The 23056-nt window shown below is 46.2% G+C and overlaps 1 protein-coding gene across 47 annotated transcripts in view; it reads right to left on the bottom strand.

Annotated features, from left to right (window-relative positions):
* Window positions 1–23056, bottom strand: part of CELF4 (CUGBP Elav-like family member 4) — an 860865-nt gene that overhangs the window by 59768 nt on the left and 778041 nt on the right. For all 47 annotated transcript variants that reach the window (XM_074994371.1, XM_074994394.1, XM_074994372.1 and 44 more), the window contains 2 exons: window positions 11739–11886; window positions 3010–3159 (listed from right to left, as the gene is read on the bottom strand). In XM_074994371.1, coding sequence (XP_074850472.1) covers window positions 3010–3159; window positions 11739–11886 — 298 coding nt within the window. The remainder of the gene's footprint in view (window positions 1–3009; window positions 3160–11738; window positions 11887–23056) is intronic.

The raw sequence follows: 23056 nt of genomic DNA, 5'->3' as shown, positions 1-23056 counted from the left end.
GAGTGCAGAAATGTTGTTAGGGGCTGTGAACATACATATTATGCGGTGGGGTGGGGATCTGTGGACTTTATGCCTGTAGATGTGGTTATCTATCCCATTTTAATATTTAATTAGAATTATTGTGCATAGCACCACCAGATTATGAGACAGTGCTGCTATCAGATATTTCACAGGAGCGTGCAAAATATCTCATATTGATCAATAATAGAATAAGCTGCTGAACACTAAATGTTTCTTCCCAACCCCAGGCTGTTGGATTCTATTCTAAAGCATGAGGTTTTGTGTCTTTATCCATTTTTATCCACTCTAATATAACCGTAGATGTTCTCATTATCCATCTATGTGTCTAATCCCTTTCTGAATTCTGCTAAGCTCTTGGCCTCAATGATACTGTGTGGCAATGACTAAAGATTAGGAATTGTCCCTGAGCCTGAGCTTAGACACTCCCTGAGTTATGTCAACAAAAGGCCACTCCTGTCAACAAAACTCTAATGTAGACACAGCCATACTGTTTCCATGTCACTCCTTACTGTCTTGGATTGGCCAGCCTGGTTGTGAGCTGTGTTCCTGCACTCTCACTAGCCAAGAGTATTTTCTCTCTCTCTCTCTCTTTCTCAAACACACACCCACACCAACACCCACAAACGCCACCTTTCTTTCTCTTGATTTGACCAGAAATTTCATCTTGCCACTGAGAAATCCTTCCCAATAAGAGTTTCATAGACGCTGACATATCTCCATGAAATATTTCAGTTTTGACAAATGGGCATTTCCCAACATAAGATGTTTTGTCAATAAATTCCTGACCAGAGCTAACTAGAAATTGTTGGATTTTGTGAAACTTGATCGAATTTCAGAAAACTGTTTTTCCTTAATGCAAGGTATGGGCTTTCCCTGGTAAAATAATTAGAAATTTATTTAGTTATGTAGCCAGAGGCCTGGGCTAGGCAAGCAGTGAAGATTGTGATACAAAAGGAATTCTTGTCCTGCCAGGGCCATCAAGGAATAAAACAATATTCACAACTCCCTGTATCCCCCAAAAACACGCACAAAGCAGCACTGCCAGGGTTAATCAAATGGGCCTGAACTGAAAACTTCTATGTTAGTCCAGCTGGAATGGTGGTAGGAATGGACTCCTTAATATTAATAATTCAATAGGCTTAATCAACACATTAGTCAAATTACTGAAGTTGAACAAAGGTGAACTTCACTCAGTACTACCAGGGATCACAACCAAATGTGAGTGGCAAGTGCTGTCTCCCATTTTAGGTGCTTGAGCAAACTTTACCATTGCCTGGATTCACACACCTTAAGCTTCAGTTTGATGGTTTGAATAAGACACCAAACTCACACAAAACTGGAGAGGTGCCACCAGCTTTTACTCGGTCTCATGTCAAAACCAAAACCGAACCTGCATATCGAAAGGCTTCTGCTTCTCCAGATGCGACCATGACAGACCTACATCAATATTCAGACCAGCTAAAATTAGCAACTAGATCACGTGACCAAACTACTTGAGAATTACACTAGGTTTAGAAATGTAGTTCAATTTAGAAAGCCAAAGAACTATGGAAAGGATGTGTGTATGTGTGTCAGAAAAACGAGGAAATGGAATGTAATGCAACCTCAAACATTTTCATTTGACCTAGAATAAAAAAATCTTTTTAGATTTTTTTGGTTCGGCCACGAAACTGAAATAACTGTCTGCTCGGCCCTGTGTCTATCACCTCAAACTTCCCCTGCCCCAATTCCTCTGTAGATCCATAAAGTTCCCAGGGAGGCTAAATTCACCTAATGCAAGAGAACGGCTGAAATGAAAGGAGTGCTTTTTGCAACATGTGAGGCAAGCTCATTGGATGAAGTACTGACTGGGTGTTCAACTTTCTAATAGGCCAGATTAATCGCCAAGTGCTCCAGGGTAAAACATCCCTACACCAGCTGGTGGTTAGCGTTAATTAGTAACATTTATTTAAATCATTTTTTTCATTGTATGTAAAATGGCAAGAAACGTCTTGCCAGGAAATATGCAGCTTGAGGAGGGAAGGATGGATATAGGGAGATAACCACACATCGGAAAAATTTAGCTGCACAGGTGGGCCTCATGAGATGTTGCCACATCCTTGGTGATAACAGCCATGGTTGTACCTTATAAGTTATTGAACATAATTTCACTTACTATCTCCCATTCACTATAGACTGCCAAAACCTGAAGAAAACACCATCTCGTAGCTGTCACCCTATGTGTGAGTCATACCAAATAGGCAATATCTTGATGCCTATGGAAACTGGTCTCATCTACAACCCTACAGACAGTCTCTCCATTGCAGGGTTGAACCATATTTGGGGTGTGGAGCTGGACCAGTTCTGTGGATGCATAAAGGATTTCAGTCTCCTGGACAGTTATGTGAGTTAAGCAGGGACATGACTAGTGGGTCAGTGAGCCATCAAGTGAAAGGCCCTGGGTAGACCACTGCTGGTTGCAATGCAAGATGCATAGGGCTGGCTAGCTGAGCGTCAGTTCCATCCCATTCCATCCCATCCCATCAAGACAGATTTCCACAGTGTGCTCCTTACTCCGTCAGTCTTCCGCACACAACTGAATTCAGGGAAGAGATCGGGAAGTGTGGGCAATAAGAGATATAAGTGATAACCTTCAGCAGAGCCAGGCTCAGCACAGCGCCTACATCATCACCTAGGAGAAAGTCCCCTTTTGGTACACCTCTTTTGGCACACCTGGGAGAACTGCCACACATGTGCCAGGTTGATTTCAGCTTGACCTGGCTGCACATATATGCAGGAGAGACACATGTTCTTGAGGCCTTCTTACCACATGAGATCTCCTGACCTTAGTGTTCATGTACAAGGCAGCATTCATGGCAGTGAGAAACATGCTGGAGCAGGATATTATTGCTCAGAAAATGAGGGTGTATCAGATACAGGTCTCAGGACCAGCCTGTCTCAATAGCATGGAAAATGACTGGGTCTGAGAGTCAGGATGATTTGGCTTACCTGGATAAGGGTGAATGCCATTAGCGAATACGGCTTCTGCGGCGGGCTGCCCATTAGCTTGCGGTGGGAGGCCAGTGAAACCATTCACCCCGATTGGGGATGGGATGCTAGGCACAGCAGGTGCAGTGATGCCAGGAGGTGTGCTTCCACCTACAGAAAGGAAGTGAAGCGACAAAAAAATGAGCCTTAGGATGATGGATACTACATGTAGCAAACCCCGACACTATGGTGAGGAACGCCAGAAGACACCTATAGAAAACAAAATGAGTAAAAGTCAAACTAATCTCACAATGCAAGCGATGGTTTGCATTGTCCATAAGACATGTGCGTATGACAGTGCAACAGTTGCGCTAGTTGGGGAGCATTCTACATGAGAAAGATTTGCCTCAGCTACCTTAACTCCAGAAGTGGCTTTTCCTCCATGGCTTTGGTGTCAATTGAGATAGCTGCAGTGATGCAAGAGTCTGGCTTAATTTATTAGTAAATCACCAAGGCATTTGTTTCCTAAACATCAAAGGAGAACTCTGAGTTCCATCGTTGTAGAGCATCTTCTCATTCTGGTTTCAGGCTTGGAGATGTGAGCCTTGTGGTCTTATGTCATCCAAGGACTGCTTTTGGAGTTTGGCTATAGCATGTTCGGTTTCTGAACTAATAGAGTCTCCAGTTTCAGATTCCCTGGGCCACTTTCCCCCAGCGGTCCCCAGCACCTTCCTTATTGCAAGCTCATCCCTTGAGTACCTGCTTGCACTCGGTCCTCTCAGACTCTCCACAGCTCCTCGTCTCCTCCACTGCTCACCCAGCAACTGAGCCAGCAGAAGAGAAGACTTTTCAAAACCAGGCTCAGGTGGTTCTTCATTGGCTCCAGCTATCTTGATTAAAGTGGTTCCCTTGAGTCTACCAGCCTCCTAAACGGATCCAGCTGTTTTAATTGGCCTAATTGTCCGGATTGCATCTAACAGGTTCCTGATGGTTCTGGGTCTGCCCTTGCTTGTTTATTCTGGGAACAGACACCTGTTCAGTCAAGAGCTAATATCTCTCTCTTCTATCATTTGGTGGGCCTGTCTGTATTCCATCTTGGTCCCGTGGCTTGCTCAGGACATTGGCTGGGGGATCCTCCATGGCACTCATGTAACTTGTAGTTTACATGATCTATGCCTGTCCCTAACACGTGTTCCTTTTGTGGCTTGAGGGAGACTCTGGTGCATATCTATCTCGCACGCGCCAGGTTACAGCCCCTCTTCTGGCTCCTCTGGAGTCTCCTGTTGTGATTCTGGCTGCCCTTCTCCTCATGCCTAATGATCTTTGCACACCCCATCCATGGTCCCACAAAATTGCAGAACCTTCCCATCAACCTCCTCCTGGCTACGGCCAATTATAAGACCAGTGCAAGGAGATTGGCTGAGGCAGGAGACTGTGACTGACAGACCTACTTTCTCTTTTCTATCTGTTCATGCATCCAGGCAAAGCTCCTCTTGATGGTGTCCACTGGTTCCTTCAATGCCTTTGGGGACCAGTAGGCACCTTCTGGGGCTCTCTGCTCAGTGTCCATCTCCAGCTCCCTTGTTTTAATCCTATGACCTCCATGACTGTCCCTGTTTTCCTTTCAGTTTTCCCCTTAATTATTTGGGTTCCTGAGCTCTGTGGATCACCCCGGGGGGTGGGGGTGGGGAATCTTTTAGCATTACTCACTAAACACTACTCAGATGCCAATAGGCTCACTCTTCTGTAGCCTTTGGCCTGACTCTGTCACAGGTCCTCTAATACTCTTCATTAGTTGCACTCTCCTCTGTTACCTAAGCTGGCTGGAGACTGAGTTGTGCTTTCTTCCGGGAACAAGTTGTGTTTCTCGCTCCCTTGCCGCGCATGCAAAAAGGTGGTTTTGTTTAAATAAATGAAATCCTCAGTCCCTTGCTTCTATTGGGCACGTGCCCCTGCAGCGGAGGGCTTATCACAGGCATGTGGGGCAGAATGTTTCTGCACCAGGAAATGTTCTACGCTGGCTTGGCTCGACAAAGCGCTGACACACAGGCTTAATTTTAAACACGCACCAGTGCTTTAGTAGCTGGAGGCCTGAGGAGAGCAGAAACACTTGTGAATCCTCGTGTCCTAAAGCCTTTTGATGTACAGACACTAAGCTCTCTCCATATCATAGTGGATGTTATTTCAACACTTTCCAGCTGTCCAGAACAGACACATCGCTGCTTCCCCTTTGTGTCAGATGCTGCTGGCCTAAAGAAATTCCCTCCATCCTTATGCAGGCCCAGGGAACAAGAGGTGACATCCTGAGATCCATGGGCAATACTCTCTGCACACATTACCAGTCTGAATGTCACAGAGGCTAGTTAGCATTTCAGTAGCTTTTACTGAGCTCTCCTCTATTTGCATAGGAAATGTGACCTGTGTTCCTTAAAATGGCAGTAAGGAATTTTTTTAGGTTTATTCCCCTCAATGCTTTAATTTCCTGTTGCATAAACCCAGTGGGGCTGGATCCATAGCTAGAGTAAGTCAGCATAGTAGCACTGCAATGAGCAGAGAGAAACCACTTTGCATCAGCTGAGGATTTGAGCCTGCATTTGCAAACATTTTGCTGTGATTATACAGATGTGAGACTGACAAAAAGCCCATGGAACAAACAGAAGAAAGGTGTGGGAGGGGGAATGAATGGCAAATTTTGTACAGCATGGGTATAAGATGTGTCCTGTCAGTCACACATGGTCTAAAGATCAAGATGTGGCACTGCCATCTAGTTATCTACCACACTAGCCACTTTAGTAGTATCACTGACAGACAGAAAACTAGATGGAGAGGCACTTATAGCCGTAGATGGATAGATGGGTTTGTTTAGTTTGGAAACAGAAGTCTGAGAGGGGACATTGTAGCAGCTTTCAAGTAACTAAGAAGGTTTTACAAGGGAGAGGGAGAAAAATTATTCTTTTTTGCCTCTGAAAATAGGACAAGAGCAATGGGCTTAAATTGCAGCAAGGCGGTTTAGGTTGGACATTAGGAAGAATTTCCTGTCAAGGTGGTTAAACACTGGAATAAATTGCCTCGGGAGGATGTGGAATCTACATACTTGGAGATACTTAAGAACAGGTTAGATGAATATCTAACAGGGATGATCTGGATGGTGCTTGGTCCTGCCATGAGGGTAGGGGACTGGACTTGATAACCTCTTGAGGTTTCCTCCCATTTCTAGTGTTCTATGATTCTATGATGTACATCTCCTTTTCTCTCCCAGCCTTTGTCTTATGTATTCAGACTGTAACCTCTGTGGCTCATGACCACTGTTCCTTTTCAGCTGAGTGCTTGTGCAGCTGCTTGGGAGAGATTCAAATGCCACTTGGATGATTAGCAGAGCACCCACATCTAGAGTTTTTGTTTCTCCTGGTGGTGCACATCCACACATACCTCAGTGCACATAAAATTATTCCACACATGGGTAGAAAAAATCTGCATACGGAAGAAAAACATTCGCAGGAACATTGGGGAGGCTTATGTGTCTGCAGAGCACCTAGCACAATGAGACCTTAGGCTCAGAGGGAACTCTAAGAGAACCACAGTGCAGGTAACAAAGGATGATAATTAGAAGTGTTTGGAAATTTTCTGGCAGCCACCCTCACCATCTCCTGGGACACCAGACTTTCTTCATTCTAATCCTTAAAATGGACATGACCAAGCCAGGCCAGAGAAAGCGACACAGATAACGTCACCACTTCCACTGGCTTCAGCTGAATCCTGAACTCTACCTGGCATTTGACACTTTGTCACCCCCACTTCCTGTGTGTTCTTTTCCTTCTTCACCTTATTTCTTCTCTTTCTTAGGACTTGTCTATATATAGGGAAGATCGACCTGTTTAGGAGTTCAGTTTCGTGCATCAGTTTGATTTTGAGAATCTCTATTAATCTGGGGTTGACAGTCGACCCCTGTACTCCTCGATATCATGAAAAGTAAGGGAGGTGGATGGGAAAACTCTCCCATTGATCTCTCTCTGTATGCACAGCCAGGTAAGTTGATTATAGATAAGTTGATTCTAGATACGCAGCTCCCTAGCTAGAATTGTGTACCTGCAATCAATTTACCTGCCTAGTACAGACCAAGCTTTAGCCTCCATTTGGCCTCACTCTAAGAAGTGTCTGGCTTATCTGTAGATTTTGCAATATTGCCATAGGCCTGTGACCAGAAAGAGGAAATTATATGCAATGCCTTATGTTGGCCCAAATTTGTCAGGTCTCTGACAAAATCATGTGGTGTCCCTGTGTTTTCCAGCAGTGAGGTTGCAAATGAAAGCCAACACCAGAGAGGAAATGTTGCATTTTTTCTCTTTGCTGTTCTCTTCCTTCTCTGTTCGTGTGTGTTCGACTTGCTTTGTCTTCTCAGAAGCGAGATTAAAAAGCAACAGCTACAACACAGCTCCAGCTAAACTCAACTAACTTTTTCAATTTTTTTTTTCTTAAAAGGCAGGTATTATCCTCTAAGAGATGAGACAGACTGAGGGCAGGAGGAGGGGTTGATATCTTTTATTGGACCCACTTCTGTTGATGAAAGAGACATGCTTTTGGCTTACACAGAGCTCTTCTGCAGGGTTGCATGCAGCTCAAAAACTTGTCTCTTTCACCAATAGAAGTTAGTACAATAAAAGATATTACCTCATCCACCTTGCCTCTAACACCCTGGGACTAACATGACTCCAACAATGCTGCAAACATCTAACAGGCTGTCAGACAAGAGATTTTGCCTTTATAGACTCGCTCCAGATAAAGAGCAAAGGGACCAGGATGATGTTAGAAAAAAAGTCTTAGCTAATACTTTATATTTCAAGTGCATTAACTGTTTCACCTTTGCTTTGGTATCTTTAAGAAAAAGTTAAAAGGATGTTGAATGCTGTGTTTGCCATAGTTCTAAGCAGGCTGAGTTCTTTGTGTACTAAACAACAAACCTCGCTGAAAACTATTTAATATCAGACAGCTTCAGAGTCACGTTAGCATCTTTCAATCTTTGGGCTAACTTACTCCATCTAAATTGGTACATCAGTTCCCTAGGCTGCCCAGAACCTGGAGAACCAGCTTCCCACTAGCGCAGCTGGTGGACTTGCTTAGAACTGATCAGAATGAAATCATTAGATTTTTTAAAACAATGTTTTTTAAGTAACAGAGAGAAAGCTGTGCTAGTTTATATACTACCAAAACAAAAAAGCAGTAAAATAGCACTTTAAAGACTAACAAAATAATTTATTAGGGATGCATCTACACTAGCCGGCTATTTTGAAGTAACCGGCACAACGTCGAAGTAGCACGCATCGCGTCTACATGCACCGTGTGCTATTTCGACGTTGAAATCGATGTTATGCAGTGAGACGTCGAAATCGCTATTCCCATCCGAACATGGAAATAGTGCCCGACTTCGACGTTCAGTGCCAAAGTAGGGCATGTGTAGACTATCCACGTCCTGCTACTTCGAAATAGCGGGGTCCTCCATGGCGGCCAGCAGCTGAGGGGTTGAGAGACGCTCTGTCCAGCCCCTGCAGGGCTCTATGGTCACCGCATGCAGCAGTCGTTAGCCAAGGGCTTCTGGCTGCTGCTGCTGCAGCAGCTGGGGGTCCATGCTGCATGCACAGGGTCTGCAACCAGTTGTCGGCTCTGTGGATCTTGTGCTGTGCAGGGCAAGTGTGTCTGGGAGGGGCCCTTTAAGGGAGCAGCTTGGGGCTTTGCTGGCTCCTTATTTCAACAGGGAGTGCTTGTGTGTGTGGACGCTCCGCATTCCCTTGTGGAGTGGCTCCTTTCAACGTTTTCCGTCGCTACTTCAACGTTGAACGTCGATGGCACAAGCACTGGAGGACGTGTAGACGATACATGTCGAAGTAGCCTATTTCGATGTCCTTACTTCGAAATAGGCTACTTCGACGTAGTGTGTTAGTGTAGGGGTAGCCTAGGTGAGCTTTCATGAGTCCGTCCAATGAAAGCTCACCTAATAAGTTATTTTGTTAGTCTTTAAAGTGCTACTTTACTGCTTTTTTGTTTTGAATGTTTTTTAAGGTTTCATTTCAAGTTTTGAGGGGTGGGCAGAGTTCCCTGGAAGCAGAGCACTTGGGCAGCCCCCCAGGAGAGATTCAGGTGCTGCCCAGCTGATTAGCAGCACTATCATGGCCGCCCACAGCAGGCAGCCTGTGTTTTTATTGGTTGTTCAGATCTGCACATACCTTGGTGCGCAGTCAAAATTCATTCTGCCCATAGGTGTTAAGAATTAGCAGGAATATTGCGGGTATTGCTTTAAATCAGAACAAAAACAAATCTTAAGATTTCCAAATCCTTCCTGGAACAGAATTCACGTTCCTCTACTGATGACAGCCAGGTAGATAATGTAGGATGGGTCTGTATTACTACCTGGGGGGTGGCAACTTGGCTAGCCATATACATGTGAAATTCACTCCCTGCATGTCTTCCTTGCAAATTTTGAGTCTGTTACTGTATGGGGATATTTCCAATGCTCAGCTTTTCATAAACAAACATTAAATGGTATTCATGAATGGGTATGTTCATGGGATAATCTACATTGCCTCTGTCCTGCCAGGGACTGGATGTGATGACCACTTGAGGTCCCTTGAAGCCCTATATGTCTATGATTCTATGAAGAGTTATTTAGGGGTTCACGAATGGTCACACATATTCAGTGTGAAATTGTAGTAACACCATAGTGGACTAGGCCCTACAGTCGGAAATATCTTCCCGAAGATATAGATGCTTGGACAGAAATTTTGCAGGGATAGGTTTCATACATTATATGTCATAGCAGGCAGAGCATTTGGCTGTTATATTGGTATTTATACACCTAACTTGCAAAACTCATTCATTTTCCAGCCTTATTTATATGCAAAAGAGCTTGTGTTGTTTTGTTTGAGGGCCATCATGCACCATATTGGACAGACTTGGTGTTTTTCAGGCCCCAAAAGCATTTGAATTCCAGTTGTTTGCTGTTTGAGGCTCTCTGTTCTCCCACCAACACAAAACAAATATAGCTAATGCAAATATGATAATCTTGTCAGTGGCAGGTTTAAAGGGTGCAGATATAATTAAGCCACTTTTCTATCTGGATTTGCAGTAGCCGTATCGACTCATTGTTTAGACGTTTGCCATTGTGTAAACATAGATTTTGAAATGTATGGGACAAGATCCCCAAGTGATGTGTTTCCTCAGCTTTCAATAAGCCAGTTCAGAATGAGAAGCAAGGGCAGAGATAGGTGAAAAGGCCATTGAATCAATAATTGCTGACTCCATCTCCAGATGCTGCTGCAAGGTGTGAGTTCAGGGAGTTTCATGGGCCCAGGGAGTTTGGCGGACAAACGCTAAGGTGCCTTGGCTCTCTGCTAAGCCCCAAAAGTCCACCCTTGTGGGGGTATCTTGTCTTCTTCCTGCCACCGCACTTCTTCTGAGATAGCACACCCTAGGTTAGCCTCTTAAACAGAATTCATGCCCCTTTGTCCTGCAGCCAGGGCTCACTGACTCACCAAGCCCCACCAGCCTCCAGCTGCCTCATTGCTCTCTCTCCAGGCTTTATCCCCAGCAGGCCGGCCTGGTTCTAGGTCACTTGACACCTCACAGAACACTAGAACTGGAAGAGACCTCAATGAGATCTCCAAGTCCACTTCCCTGCCCTCACAGCAAGACCAAGCACCATCTATATCATCCCTGCTAGATATTTACCTAAGCAGTTCTTAAATATCTCCAGTGACAGAGAGCCTACAACCAACCTAAGCAAATTTATTCCAGCAATTAACCACCTGACAGGAATTTTTTCCTAATGCGGAATCCGAACCCCCCTTGCTGCAATTTAAGCCCACTGCTTCTTGTCCCATTTTCAGAGGCTAAAGAGAATAAATTTTCTCCCTCCTCCTTGTAACTCCCTTTTATCTGCTATCTTGTCCCCTCTCAGACTTCTCTTTAATGCATACTTTCCTCACAACATCCCTTAGAGGACAGTGCTAGTATGCCCATTGTATAGATGAGAAACTGAGGCACAAAGCAACTAAGTGACCTCCCTAGGTCACATAGGAAGCTGGTAGTAGGGCAGGAAATTGAAGATTGGTCTTTCAAGTCCTAGGATAGGTGATTTAACCACCAGACAGTTTGTCTTCTCCACTACGGCAGAGGTCAGAATGATCACTTTTCCTCAAAATCAGAAAAAGAAGAGTTTGGATTCAGTTTAATTCAAATCTAAATGAAAAATATTCATGTTTTGTTTTCCTTTCCCCCTCTTTCTTCCTGGGGGAGGGGACGGAAAGAAGGGAGTGGAAACCAAAAAAAAAAAAAAAGGAAAGTAAGAAAGATGAAAAAATGTTGATGAACATTTTTACTTTAATGAAATGTCACAACCCCCCGCCCCAAGAAAATTACAGCCAAAAGAAAACGGGTGTCACTCCTCTCCAAACTTTCCAGGGAATGTAGTTACCATTTCCCAGCCAGATCAATTCCAGACAAGGGCTACCTGTAAGGAGGCCAAGAGCGACCACTGATCTCCCTCGACCCTGTCTGGAAAGGCGAAAAGAGATGGGAACAGGTGCAGAGAAGGGTTAATAGGAAACAAGAGGGCCTTTCTGTGTTTTCCTGCCACCCTCTGGGCACGTCCCTCTCTCTCTGCTCTCTGTCATGGCTACCCGTGCCTGAGCACTCCTCTCCCTCTGCATCTGACTCTTCCTTTGCCGCGTGGGTTTGATGCTGCCCTGCCGGCTCGTTACCTGAGGTTGGTGTCATGGGAGCAGCAGCCAGGCCGTTCATGTTCAGCGCCGCCATCTGCTGCATCTGGGCTGCTGCGAAGGCCGCCATGGGATTCAGGTAGCCCCCCTGCGCTACGGAGGCCATGATTGCCGCCTGCTGCTGCATCAGCTGGAACAAAGAGAACAGGGAAAAAATATCACGCATTCACCAGCAGGGCAACTCTGCAGAGGAGACGCTGCGGTCACAGACCAGTCACTTGGATTTTTCACCAGACCAGCTTGAGCAGAGGCACCAGTACTGCCTCCATCAGCCCAGTGCTACCTGCAATGCTCTGCCACACAGCCTGCACCTTGCTCCTTTTTGGCCCTGAGGGGCTCTCTCTGATGCCAGCGTGGTTCTCTGCTGGGCTTCGCTTTGCCCAACCCCAGAAAAAGCCACCGGAAACCTGCCAGACAGCCCAACTGGAAGGGTTTCAATCAAGACCTGTGGGCTCTGTTTGGGAATCACCTTGCTACATGCATGAGATGGCAATATTTCCATTGGTCTCAAGTCAGTGAAGTTACTACCTTTACGACCCAGAGGAACCAGAGGGCAGGGGGAGATGTATCGTTCATTCACTCTGTCATCATGAGCTACTCTTTTTAAAGGAAACTTTCAGCGATTGGTTACATGCTGCAGGATATCTCTCTGCCTGCCTGTCTGTGCGTCTATTTAAAAGTAAAGATCTGCACAGTCATCATCTGAGCTGATAATAAATTTTGTGATGGACAGTTCAGTTTTCCCTTGAAAACTTCAGTCCAACTGAAATTGAAACATATCATGGCAACATGTCAATTTAGATTGATAGACTCAGATTTTCTTCGGCTTTAACTTTTTGATTAATTTTGTTTAGACTTCAATGTGATAGCAAATTGTTAGTGCTATATTCTATTCTATGCACTATAGTTATTGTTACCTATGGAACAAATATATTTAATATTTTCACATACTAGTCTAAATAAAATGAATCAAAGTGATAAAGTCAAAAGAAAATACTGGCAAAATGAATTTTTTCAATGGTCCCTTTTTTTTTAAATTTCCATTTTGTAGAAGAGTTTGGCTTTTTGTTTGGATTTGGGATGATTTTTGCCCCCAAAATGTCAGAATTTCCCATGGGATGGAAATCCCAGGTCCCAACTAGGTCTAGTCATTGATTCTCACAAAGATCTGTTCTCCACTTGTGCTGCTCAGGTACTCCTATGCAACCGGAGTACAAAAATGCATGTCAATAGCTCCCACTCCTGTGAGTACCAGGAGAATTTTGATTGGACAGAATTTTACTTTTACTCTTCACAGTAAATGAGAACACAAGGTGTAGGGCAGGGCAAACCCAGCACCCCTTGTGTTTAGAAATAGCGCGCTCTGCTTCACTCTCTTCAGAGCCTAGGGAGGAGACGAACTAGTGACTCAGTCTGCTATTTTGTTGTCTTCTTAATCTGATATCACAGCCTGACAATGTAGTTTAGTATGTTGACTCAGCACTGGACAGGAAGGACACTTTCAAAGCCATAGCAAAGGAAGGTTTATTAGTGTTTCCTGGTAAATTTAACAGTTACGTGGCTACTAAGTTAATCATAAGCATGAAAAAAATAGCAATCACATTACAATGTTGAAAGCACGCTCCCCAGGCATTCAGATGCAGAGGCAGTCTCATCCAGTGGACAGACAGTGACCCAGGAGCTAGACATCACTATCTCTGCTGCTGATTTGCTTTGTGATCTTGACAAGCCCTGTCAGTTCTCTCTGCCTTAGTTTCCCCTTCTGTAAAATGGGGATAATGAAACTTTCCTTCCTTTCTAAAGGTGCCTGAGATCTATGGAGTAAAAGTGTTGCATAAGACCTGAATGTTATTATATCTTGCATCTTAATATGCAGCATCTCTGTGCCAAGGCAGAGGCTTCCCTTATGATTGTTAATTACTCTTCCTTATTATATACTGTGTAAAACATTTTCGTATTTCAATTAGTGATTTATTCTTCTTTGTAATTACTGATGGAATGATTAGATGAGCTTTTTATATGACAGCACAATGCCACACCCCTTTAAGGAGCAAATTTGTTAGTAGGCATCAACTGGATTTATTCCCTGGATCAGGTGCTGAGCATGTGATTTTATTAAGGATGCCAAGAAAGTGAGAAAGGATGAGGGAATGCATCCATCTTTAAACATGGATTTGCGTGTCTATCGACCCATCACTCATTTCCTGTGCTAGACAGTTATACTTCTGGCTGGCTGAGGACAGAGCTTGCTCCATGGCTGGTTATGTAAGTGATGGCCAAAGTCCAGGGTGTGCTTAATACTGCTAATCAAATTAGTATTTCTCAGAGGTAAGGAGTGCTTCAAGGGCTGAGTGGAGCTGAGCATCAGTTGGTTTTTGCTGACTGCGTTAGACTTTCCCCTTATTCCTCTGAAGTATGTCAAAGCTGGAAAAATGTTTCGGTGCCATGCTTGTAAAATGTTTACAGTGGTTAGTCTGCAGACAGGCTAATAGTCTACTACTGGTTTCAGCTCCTGGGACTCTGCTCAAACTGATACAGCTTTGTGTTTTGGTGTGAAGGTTTCTAGTTCAGACATTTACAGCAGAGTCTTATGACTGGCGAACTTAATGTTTGCAAATTCAATTACTCGCAAGCGGCTGCTTCCCTGGGGCTTGGGCAGAAATGCCGGCAGCCGCCACGTCCCAGGGGCCCTGGGCAGGGAGCGCTGGCAGCCACCACTTCTCTGGGGCTCTGAGCAGGAGTGGTGGCAGCCACCACTCCCCCAGCACTCTGGACAGGAGTGCTGGCAATCACCACTTCACCAGGGCCCTGGACAGGAGCGCTGGCAGCTGCTCCTTGCCCCAGGGCTCCGGACAGGAGTGCCAGCAACTGGGCTCCAGGTGGGAGCCATATTCGCAAAATTCAACATGGAACCCTTGTGATGTTGAGACCCTACTGTACTTATGACCTATGATGGGGGCATCATAACACTTGCTCATAAGCTCGGTTAAAAGACTGGACTATGACGCCGCAGTCGCCCTGGAACTCTGCTACAAACACCAGGATGACCTTGATCCATGCATTTAACATCTATGGGTATCAGTTCCCCCATCTGTAAAATGGGGATAATGATTCTTCCTGTGTCTTATTGTTTAGACTGTATGATTTCCAGATGAAGGACAATCTCGCTGCTACCATATATAGTCACACTCTTTCAAAAACAATCCCTTTCATGCATGCTGCATGTTAGTTATTAGAACCCAGCAAATTGTGTGTAACATTTCACTGTCTGGATGATTATAATCTCTTCTCCTGTTCATGCCATGTCCAGGAGTTGTTCACAGTTGTTTCAGACATAATAGGTGTTCAAAACTATTTGCTGAATATCCTCTAAGACAGGCCTTGGTCTGTCATCAGGCTCACACGTACACAGTGAGAAATGCACATGCCATGGTGGCACGTGACAGTGCCAGGTTGATGTGCGCAGTCGTGCCACATACTGTCATTATTCTACCTCTGTTACATTAGTCAACAGATACAAATGGCATTTTTCTCTCCACGTTCATGTAGAAAACCAAGGCTGCGCCGAAACTGCCGATTACGATTAACTGCACTGTAGACATCCTAAAATCCCACTGATTTCAGTGGCTTGGTAGTGTAAAATGGACTGCACTGCTGTAGATGTAGTGGAGCAGAATGGCAAGAGAGTTGGTCACATTTAACTTACACTCAGAGTCGCCAGAATGTCCAGTGTCTAGAGCACTCGTCTAGTGGTGGGGAGGGCTGCATTCAAGCTTCTTCTCTATCCCTTGTCTTATGATTGCACTAAGCTCTACAGTGAAGCGGGTCTCTGTTTGTCCACACTAGATGTGTGAAACTGAATCCTGGAAGATCGACCCTGAGCAGTTGCGCTTCTGGAGTAGTGTAGACATAGCCTAAGAAAAATGGGAGCTAAAAAAGCCTGCTATTGCAGCTAATCCAGACCTGACCTCTTGCAGTGAGTGCAATATTCTGTGCTGATTTTTATTACATGTGGCTTAGAGGCTGGTTGGTGTACATGCTTTTCAGGCCATGTCTACACTAGTCCCAAACTTCGAAATGGCCAAGCAAATGACCATTTTGAAGTTTACTAATGAAGCCCTGAAATACATATTCAGCTCCTCGTTAGCATGCGGGCGGCCATGGCACTTAGAAATTGATGCAGCTCGCCGCTTCGTGGCTTGTCCCAATGGGGCTCTTTTTCAAAAGGACCCCGCCTACTTCGAAGTCCCCTTATTCCTTTGAGCAGATGGGAATAAGGGGACTTTGAAGTAGGCGGGGTCCTTTCGAAAAGGAGCCCCGTCTGGACGAGCCGCGTCAATTTCAAAGTGCCATGGCCGCCCGCATGCTCATGAGGCGCTGAATATGTATTTCAGTGCTTCATTAGTAAACTTCAAAATGGCCATTTGTATGGCCATTTCGAAGTTTGGGGCTAGTGTAGACATAGCCTAGGGTGACGGAAATGTTTGTGTACTAGGGATCAGTTCCATTGTTGCAGCCTCACCTGGGGCTCCATGAGGACTGAGGTGCAAAGGCCAGACATGGGAAAGAGATTGAGCCTCCACATCCCAGTGCGCAGGGCACAGAAAGGGGAATATGTTGGCTCAGTGACATGACCCACTTCATTGAGCCTTCAGAAGACTCTCCAAGGGAGCTGCATTAGGCCCCTATGAAGAGGGTGCAAAATCTCCCACTGGCTTCTGCAGTGCAGAACAAGGCCCTCAGTTCACTTCTGGGGGAGCTGGGCCTGCCAATGGGAAAGGGGTAGGGCTGAGGGGCTGGCCTTGTTTCTCTGCCTTCTCTCTGATCAGCATCAGCAGACATGGCTTCCCTTCTCTGCGCTTTTGGGGAGACGCTGGCTACCTGCTGCCAAGGTAGACGGCGTGCTGGTGCAGGACTGCTTTGTCCACTGCTCTGGCCTCTTGGAGCACATGCAGGCCAAAACAGATCTGTAGTGGAACAGCCAGGAGGCCAGGCTGTGACTACAAACTCAATGTCCAGTCGCTTATGCTGGTCATGCTCTAGCTAGCATGGCAGGGTCAGTCTCGTTCCTGGGCCCCAGGCCCTCTGATCAGTCCACTGGCCTCACCATTCAAACCCTGTTACCCTTGCTGGGACAGGGGTCAGCCTGGAGGGAACCCAGTCCCCACCAACTTATTCCAGGTTCCAGCCCGGGGACCCTGGATGGCTGCTACCAGCAAGGGCCAACTCCCTTTGCCCTTGCCCCACAGCTCTTCTCCCTGGGCCACTTCCCCCACTGAATTCTCCCGGTACCTCCTTCCGCTAGTCAAAGCCATGGCAGCAAGTCCCCTCCTTTGTTTGGCTCCTCCAGCTGACCAGTTCCCCCAGTCTCTGGTTGGGCTTCAGGCCCCCTGTGTTGGGGTAGCTCATCTCCCTGGATTGCTGAGACTCTCCTCTTTTTTGTGCTCTCTGGTGTGCCTCCCAATCTCCTTCACTCACCTTCCAAACTATCCTCCCCCCTTGCCCTGCATGGAGAAGGGAGCTTTGAGTGGGATCAGCTGGCGCTAATTGATTTAGGGCAGCCTACGCCTCAGCTGCTCCCGCTTTGATTGTCAGCCCTGTTTTTCACTCATGCCTTTCCCCTCCTGGCCCCACCCTGCCACACTGGGTATTGGCCACTAAGACATTCATATTGTTTCTTTAATGGTAGCACATACTGGTCCCAACCAAGATAGTGGCTGCACTGAGCTGTCTCTGTCCCAAGGGCATTACAATCTGAATAAGGATTGTTATCACCATGTTGTAGACGGGGGAAACAGCACTAAAGTGAAATTAAATGTTTTGACCAAGGCCACACAGGATGTCAGTGGCAGAGCTGAGAAATTATCCCTGTCCCCTGAGCACCAGGCACTTTAGGCCAAGCTTCTCTTCACTTTACCCAGCACCTGCCATCCAGGCAGTAGGCTGAGCTCTTAACCATACACAGCATCCTCAAGCTAAAAGAAAAATGCTCCCCTCTCTCTTTTTCTATCACTTTCTCCATCCCTTGCTGGTATTTATAAGGTGCCAATCAGCCCCGTATCTAAGAACTGGCAGCCTGATGTGGATGAACCAGGACCAGTGGAAAACCTCACAGCCTGAGCACTTCGCTCCCTTTCTTTTGTGTGTAATTCAGAGATAAGACAGATAGGGAGAGGCAGAGATAGCTCAGCTGACTGAGAGACAGTCTCCAAGCACGTCTGGAATATGCAGACGCCACACAGAAATGTGATCCCGTCACTTAGACAGCTCTGAAGTCCCCAGGGTAATTGGTGTCACCCGCCTGTCGTAGCTGAGGGGCTGAGTTCTAAACCAGATCCCTTCCCACCCCATTATCATATTTATCTGAAGAAGAGGGCAGAGGCCAACCCTATTCCCATGAAATAGATGGAAAAACACTCACTGGGGTCCCTGAAAGCAGGAGCAGACCCAGTGACAGTTCCTCCTTCTGCAGAGAAAAATCCTCACACAAGCATCTTTCCTCCCCGACTTCCTTTGCTTCCTACAGGGGAACTTTTGCTATCAAAAGTAAAAAGTGAGGATCTGCTGTCAGTTACGCTGGTGTAAGTCCAGAGGGACTCAGTCGCCTCAGCAGTTCTTTTACAGCTATGGCAGCACAGACTTAGGGTAACCGCAGAAATCATTAGTTGCAATGACACTGGAAAGAAGGGAAGAATGCAGAGGGAGAGCAGAAAATGGGAGGAATAACAGGGAGGAATCCCAAGCACTGCTACAGGCTGGGAACTGGCTGTCTAAGCAGCAGTGCAACAGAAAAGGACCTGGGGATTACAGTGGAAAAGAAGCTGGATATGAGCAATGTGCCTTTGTAGCCAAGAAGTCTAATGGCATAGTGGGATGCATTAGTAGGAGTATTGCCAGCAGATCTGGGGAAGTGATTATTCCCATTTATTCAGCAGTGCTAAGGCTGTATCTGGAGTACTGCATCCAGTTCTGGCCTCCCCCTTACGGAAAGGATGTGGATGCACTGGAGAGAGTCCAGCGGAGTGTGAGAAAAATGACTAGGGGGCTGGAGCAGATGATTTATGAGGAGAGGCTGAGGGATTTGGGCTTATTTAGTCTACAGAAGAATGCGGTGGGAGTTGATAGAAGCCTTCAGCTACCTGAAGGGGGGTTCCAGAGAAGGTGGAGAGAGGCTGTTCTCAGTGGTGGCAGATGGTAGTACAACAAGCAATGGTCTCAAGTTGTGGTGGGGGAAGTCTAGGTTGGAGATTAGAAAAACTCTGAGGCTACGTCTACACGTGAAGCCAACATCGAAATAGGCTATTTCGATGAATAACGTCTACACGTCCTCCAGGGCTGGCAACGTCGATGTTCAACTTCGACGTTGCGCGGCACCACATCGAAATAGGCACTGCGAGGGTACGTCTACACGCCACAGTAGCACACATCGAAATAAGGGTGCCAGGCACAGCTGCAGACAGGGTCACAGGGCGGACTCAACAGCAAGCCGCTCCCTTAAAGGGCCCCTCCCAGACACAGTTGCACTAAACAACACAAGATACACAGAGCTGACAACTGGTTGCAGACCCTGTGCCTGCAGCATGGATCCCCAGCTGCCACAGAAGCAGCCAGAAGCCCTGGGCTAAGGGCTGCTGCCCACGGTGACCATAGAGCCCCGCAGGGGCTGGAGAGAGAGCATCTCTCAACTCCACAGCTGATGGCCGCCATGGAGGACCCGGCAATTTCGACGTTGCGGGACGCGGATCGTCTACACGGTCCCTACTTCGACGTTGAACGTCGAAGTAGGGCGCTATTCCGATCCCCTCATGAGGTTAGCAACTTCGACGTCTCGCCGCCTAACGTCGAAGTTAACTTCGAAATAGCGCCCGACGCGTGTAGCCGCGACGGGCGCTATTTCGAAGTTAGTGCCGCTACTTCGAAGTAGCGTGCACGTGTAGACACAGCTTGAGGGTGGTGAAGCTCTGGAATGGATTACCTTGGCAGGTGGTCGAATCTCCTTTCCTGGAGGTTTTTACGTTTTTAAGTCCTGGCTTGACAAAGTCCTGGCTGGGATGTTTTAATTGGGAATGGTTCTGCTTTGAACAGGGGGTTGAACTTGATGACCTCCTGAGGTGTCTTCCAACCCTAGGATTTGATGGCTCTGCTCTGCCTTGCTGGGAATAACTCCTGTCAGCCCTTAGAGATGCTTCTCCCTGGCCCGCATTTCTTGCATGCTCCCCAGTTGCCACCAGTACATAAGGGGGCACTAAAGCAGCACCCTCCCAGCAGGGATACTCTGAACTACTGAGGTGCTGGGCAACGCTGGGCTCCCTTCTGGCCTGGCTGCATGGAGTGTTAATGAACTCCCCTGCTGACTGCTGGGGAGGCTGAACAAATGCAGCTAGGCAGGGGGAAGGATATTTCGCTCATCATGTGGGGAGAGGAGCTGGGAAGAGAGGTGGAGGTGTTCTCTCCTAACAGTGAGGGAATAGGGCAAACAGGAGACTGGCACAAAAGATGAGTGCCCTTATGGGGAAACAATGAAAACTTGCAGTTATGTGGTCCTGGGATGGGGGTGGGGGGCAATTTCTTGAGGCTCCCAGGGTGTTTATAGAATGCTGAACTGGATTATATTGCTCTGCATGCAGTGGCACTGTTTGTAAAATAATTTGTTTAAGGCTAACCTTTGTTATACCTGGCACAGCATTAAAGGACCTTCAGATGAATACAGCTGATATGCATAAGCAAGCTGGGGAACCAGTCCATATATGATACAGGTGTGCATGACATGGTGTCGAGAGAAAACTAAGGGCAGGCTTTCCCTTAAAACATTGCAGCTTCAGCCAAGATGCTAGTACAGGCTGAACCTCTCAAATTTGGAATGCTCTCTTCTGGCAACATCCGTAATCCAGCATGATTTTAGTTAGCCGGACAACCAGTTATCATGGGTGTGGCCCAGTTTCCCAGGGTCCCATAAAGTTTGTTTCCAGCCACCAGTCCTGGCCGTCAGTGTTCTGTGCTGTTATTTACCTGTAATTTACCACTAAACGGCTACATCTACACTAGCCAAAAACTTCAAAATGGCCATGCAAATAACCTTTTCAAAGTTTACTAATGAAGCACTGAAATACATATTCAGCGCCTCATTAGCATGTGGGTGGCCGTGGAAGTTTGAAACTGATGTGGCTCGCCGCCGCGCAGCTCATCCAGATGAGGCTCCTTTTCCCATAGAAATTAGGGGACTTCAAAGTAGCCGGGGTCCTTTCGAAAAGGAGCCCCGTCTGGACGAGCTGCATCAATTTCAAAGAGCCGTGGCTGCCTGCATGCTAATGAGGCGCCGAATATGTATTTCAGTGCTTCATTAGTAAACTTCGAAATGGCCATTTGCATGGCCATTTCGAAGTTTTTGGCTAGTGTAGACACGGCCAATGTCTTCCAAGAGCCCAGTAAGCAGTGGAAGTGTTGGTAATGCTGCTAGACAATATTGACCTCCTGTGGTCTGGCAAATTCTCTTGTTTGCCACCAGTCAGGTCCCGAGGGTGCCAGATTAGAGGGGTTCAACCTGTCCACCAATGGGAGAACTTTTCCCAGGTGTAGACAATTCACTGCTGCAACAGGAAGTAGCTATGTCAACTGGAGAAGCCCCCTATCAATAGAGTGCTGTCTACCCTGGGGAGGTGAGTTGGGGTAACTAACTGCATGGCTCAGGGGTGTGGATTTTTTTGCACCCAGACTGGTGCAGTTGTACCAATGTGTGTTTGCGCAGTGGGAGTAGGACTGGACATGGGCCTAAGAACAGAAACAGATGGAAGAAAGTAACAAAGGTTGCAAGCAGAAGGAAAAAGGCAACAACGGCTGCAGGATCCCATCAGCGTGTGACTCATTGCTCCCAGAGACATTCAGCTTTGCATTTCACTGTGGAAAGCTTGGAAACAATACTTTGCCAGATATCACATTGCTACCAAGTCATACAAAGAAACTGGGGCTATTCAGGTATCTACTTTAATCTATGCTACGGGGGAGTAAGCAGTGTATATCTTTCAGCCTTTTCACCTGAGTGTAGACAGGAATGAAGATGACTATGAAAGGGTTCTGGCGATGTTTGACGCATACTTTATACCTCAGAGAAATGTGGTTTAAGAAAGAGCATGTTTCCACCAGAGAATTCAAGAATGAAGGGGAAAGGCTGAATGTTTTATTACAGGTCTGCCTACACTGGCTGATTTTGGGAATGCAAAAGAATAAAATATCAGGGACTGGTGGGGGGTTAACATATAAATGCAAATAACCCAGAGAAACCCTTTGATGGCATCAAGAACTGAAGAGAGATTTAACCCTAGCCAGGAAGTATACAGAGAGCAAAGAAATCTGAACATCTGCAGCAACTTGACAATCTTGAAAAACCTGAATCAAGTTTAGAATCTGTAAACAGAGACTTTCATGCAAAAGTAATTATCATAATACCCCAGTGGCAAGGAGAGAGAATGCACAGGCTAAGAGGGAAACATTCTAGCCAACATGCACAAGGTGTGGGAAAAGTTATATCCCGAGAAATGATGCATATTCCATCAGAAGCACACAGGATAACTAATGCAGGAAACATGGACATTTTGCAGCTGCTTGCTGCACCAAACCAAGTTGACTTGTATTACAGACAATCACGATGCCATTTTTTCTGGGATCTATCACTTATGGTGACATAGAGGCTACCTGGAGAGTGAAACTGACTATTTGTGGCAAGACTATTGACTTTAAAGTTGACACTTCTGAAAGGTGATCCAGTACAAACTGCTGTAAGAGACGATGCTGAATCGCAGAGCATATGTGCACTTCACAGGGTTACTATCCCATTACTTGATAAAATGGAACCCGAGTTAAAGAGAATATAATGGATGGGCATAATTGAGATGCTCTCTGGGCATGATGTGCCCCAGTGGCACCAGTGAAATAGCACAACGGGAACATACAAATCTGTGTCTCTCTTAAAAGGCTGTGAGAGAAAAATCTAAACTCTGACCACTAGATGACTTTCTCCCCCAAGTGAATGGAGCTGTAGTATTTGCTAAATTCAGTGCCTCAGGTGGATTCCTTTAGCCAACAGCAAGTGCTAAGATGACTACATTTATCACATCCTTTGGGAGCTTTTGCTATTGAAGGTGACCTTCAGGGGTGACCACTGCCCCTGAAGTTTTCCAAAGATAGCAGAACGGTTAACGAACACAAACAGAGTTGTAGTTTTCATGGAAAATTTTCCAATATATGGCTCTTCAAAGGAAGAATGCAATAAAAGCCTCAACCAAGTCCTAACCCTAACCAGTCTA

The sequence above is a fragment of the Carettochelys insculpta genome, chromosome 5 (assembly GCF_033958435.1).
Source record: "Carettochelys insculpta isolate YL-2023 chromosome 5, ASM3395843v1, whole genome shotgun sequence".
Lineage (NCBI taxonomy): Eukaryota > Metazoa > Chordata > Testudines > Carettochelyidae > Carettochelys > Carettochelys insculpta.
The sequence above is the reverse complement of the archived record's forward strand: the minus strand, read 5'-3'. Positions and strand labels throughout refer to the sequence as shown.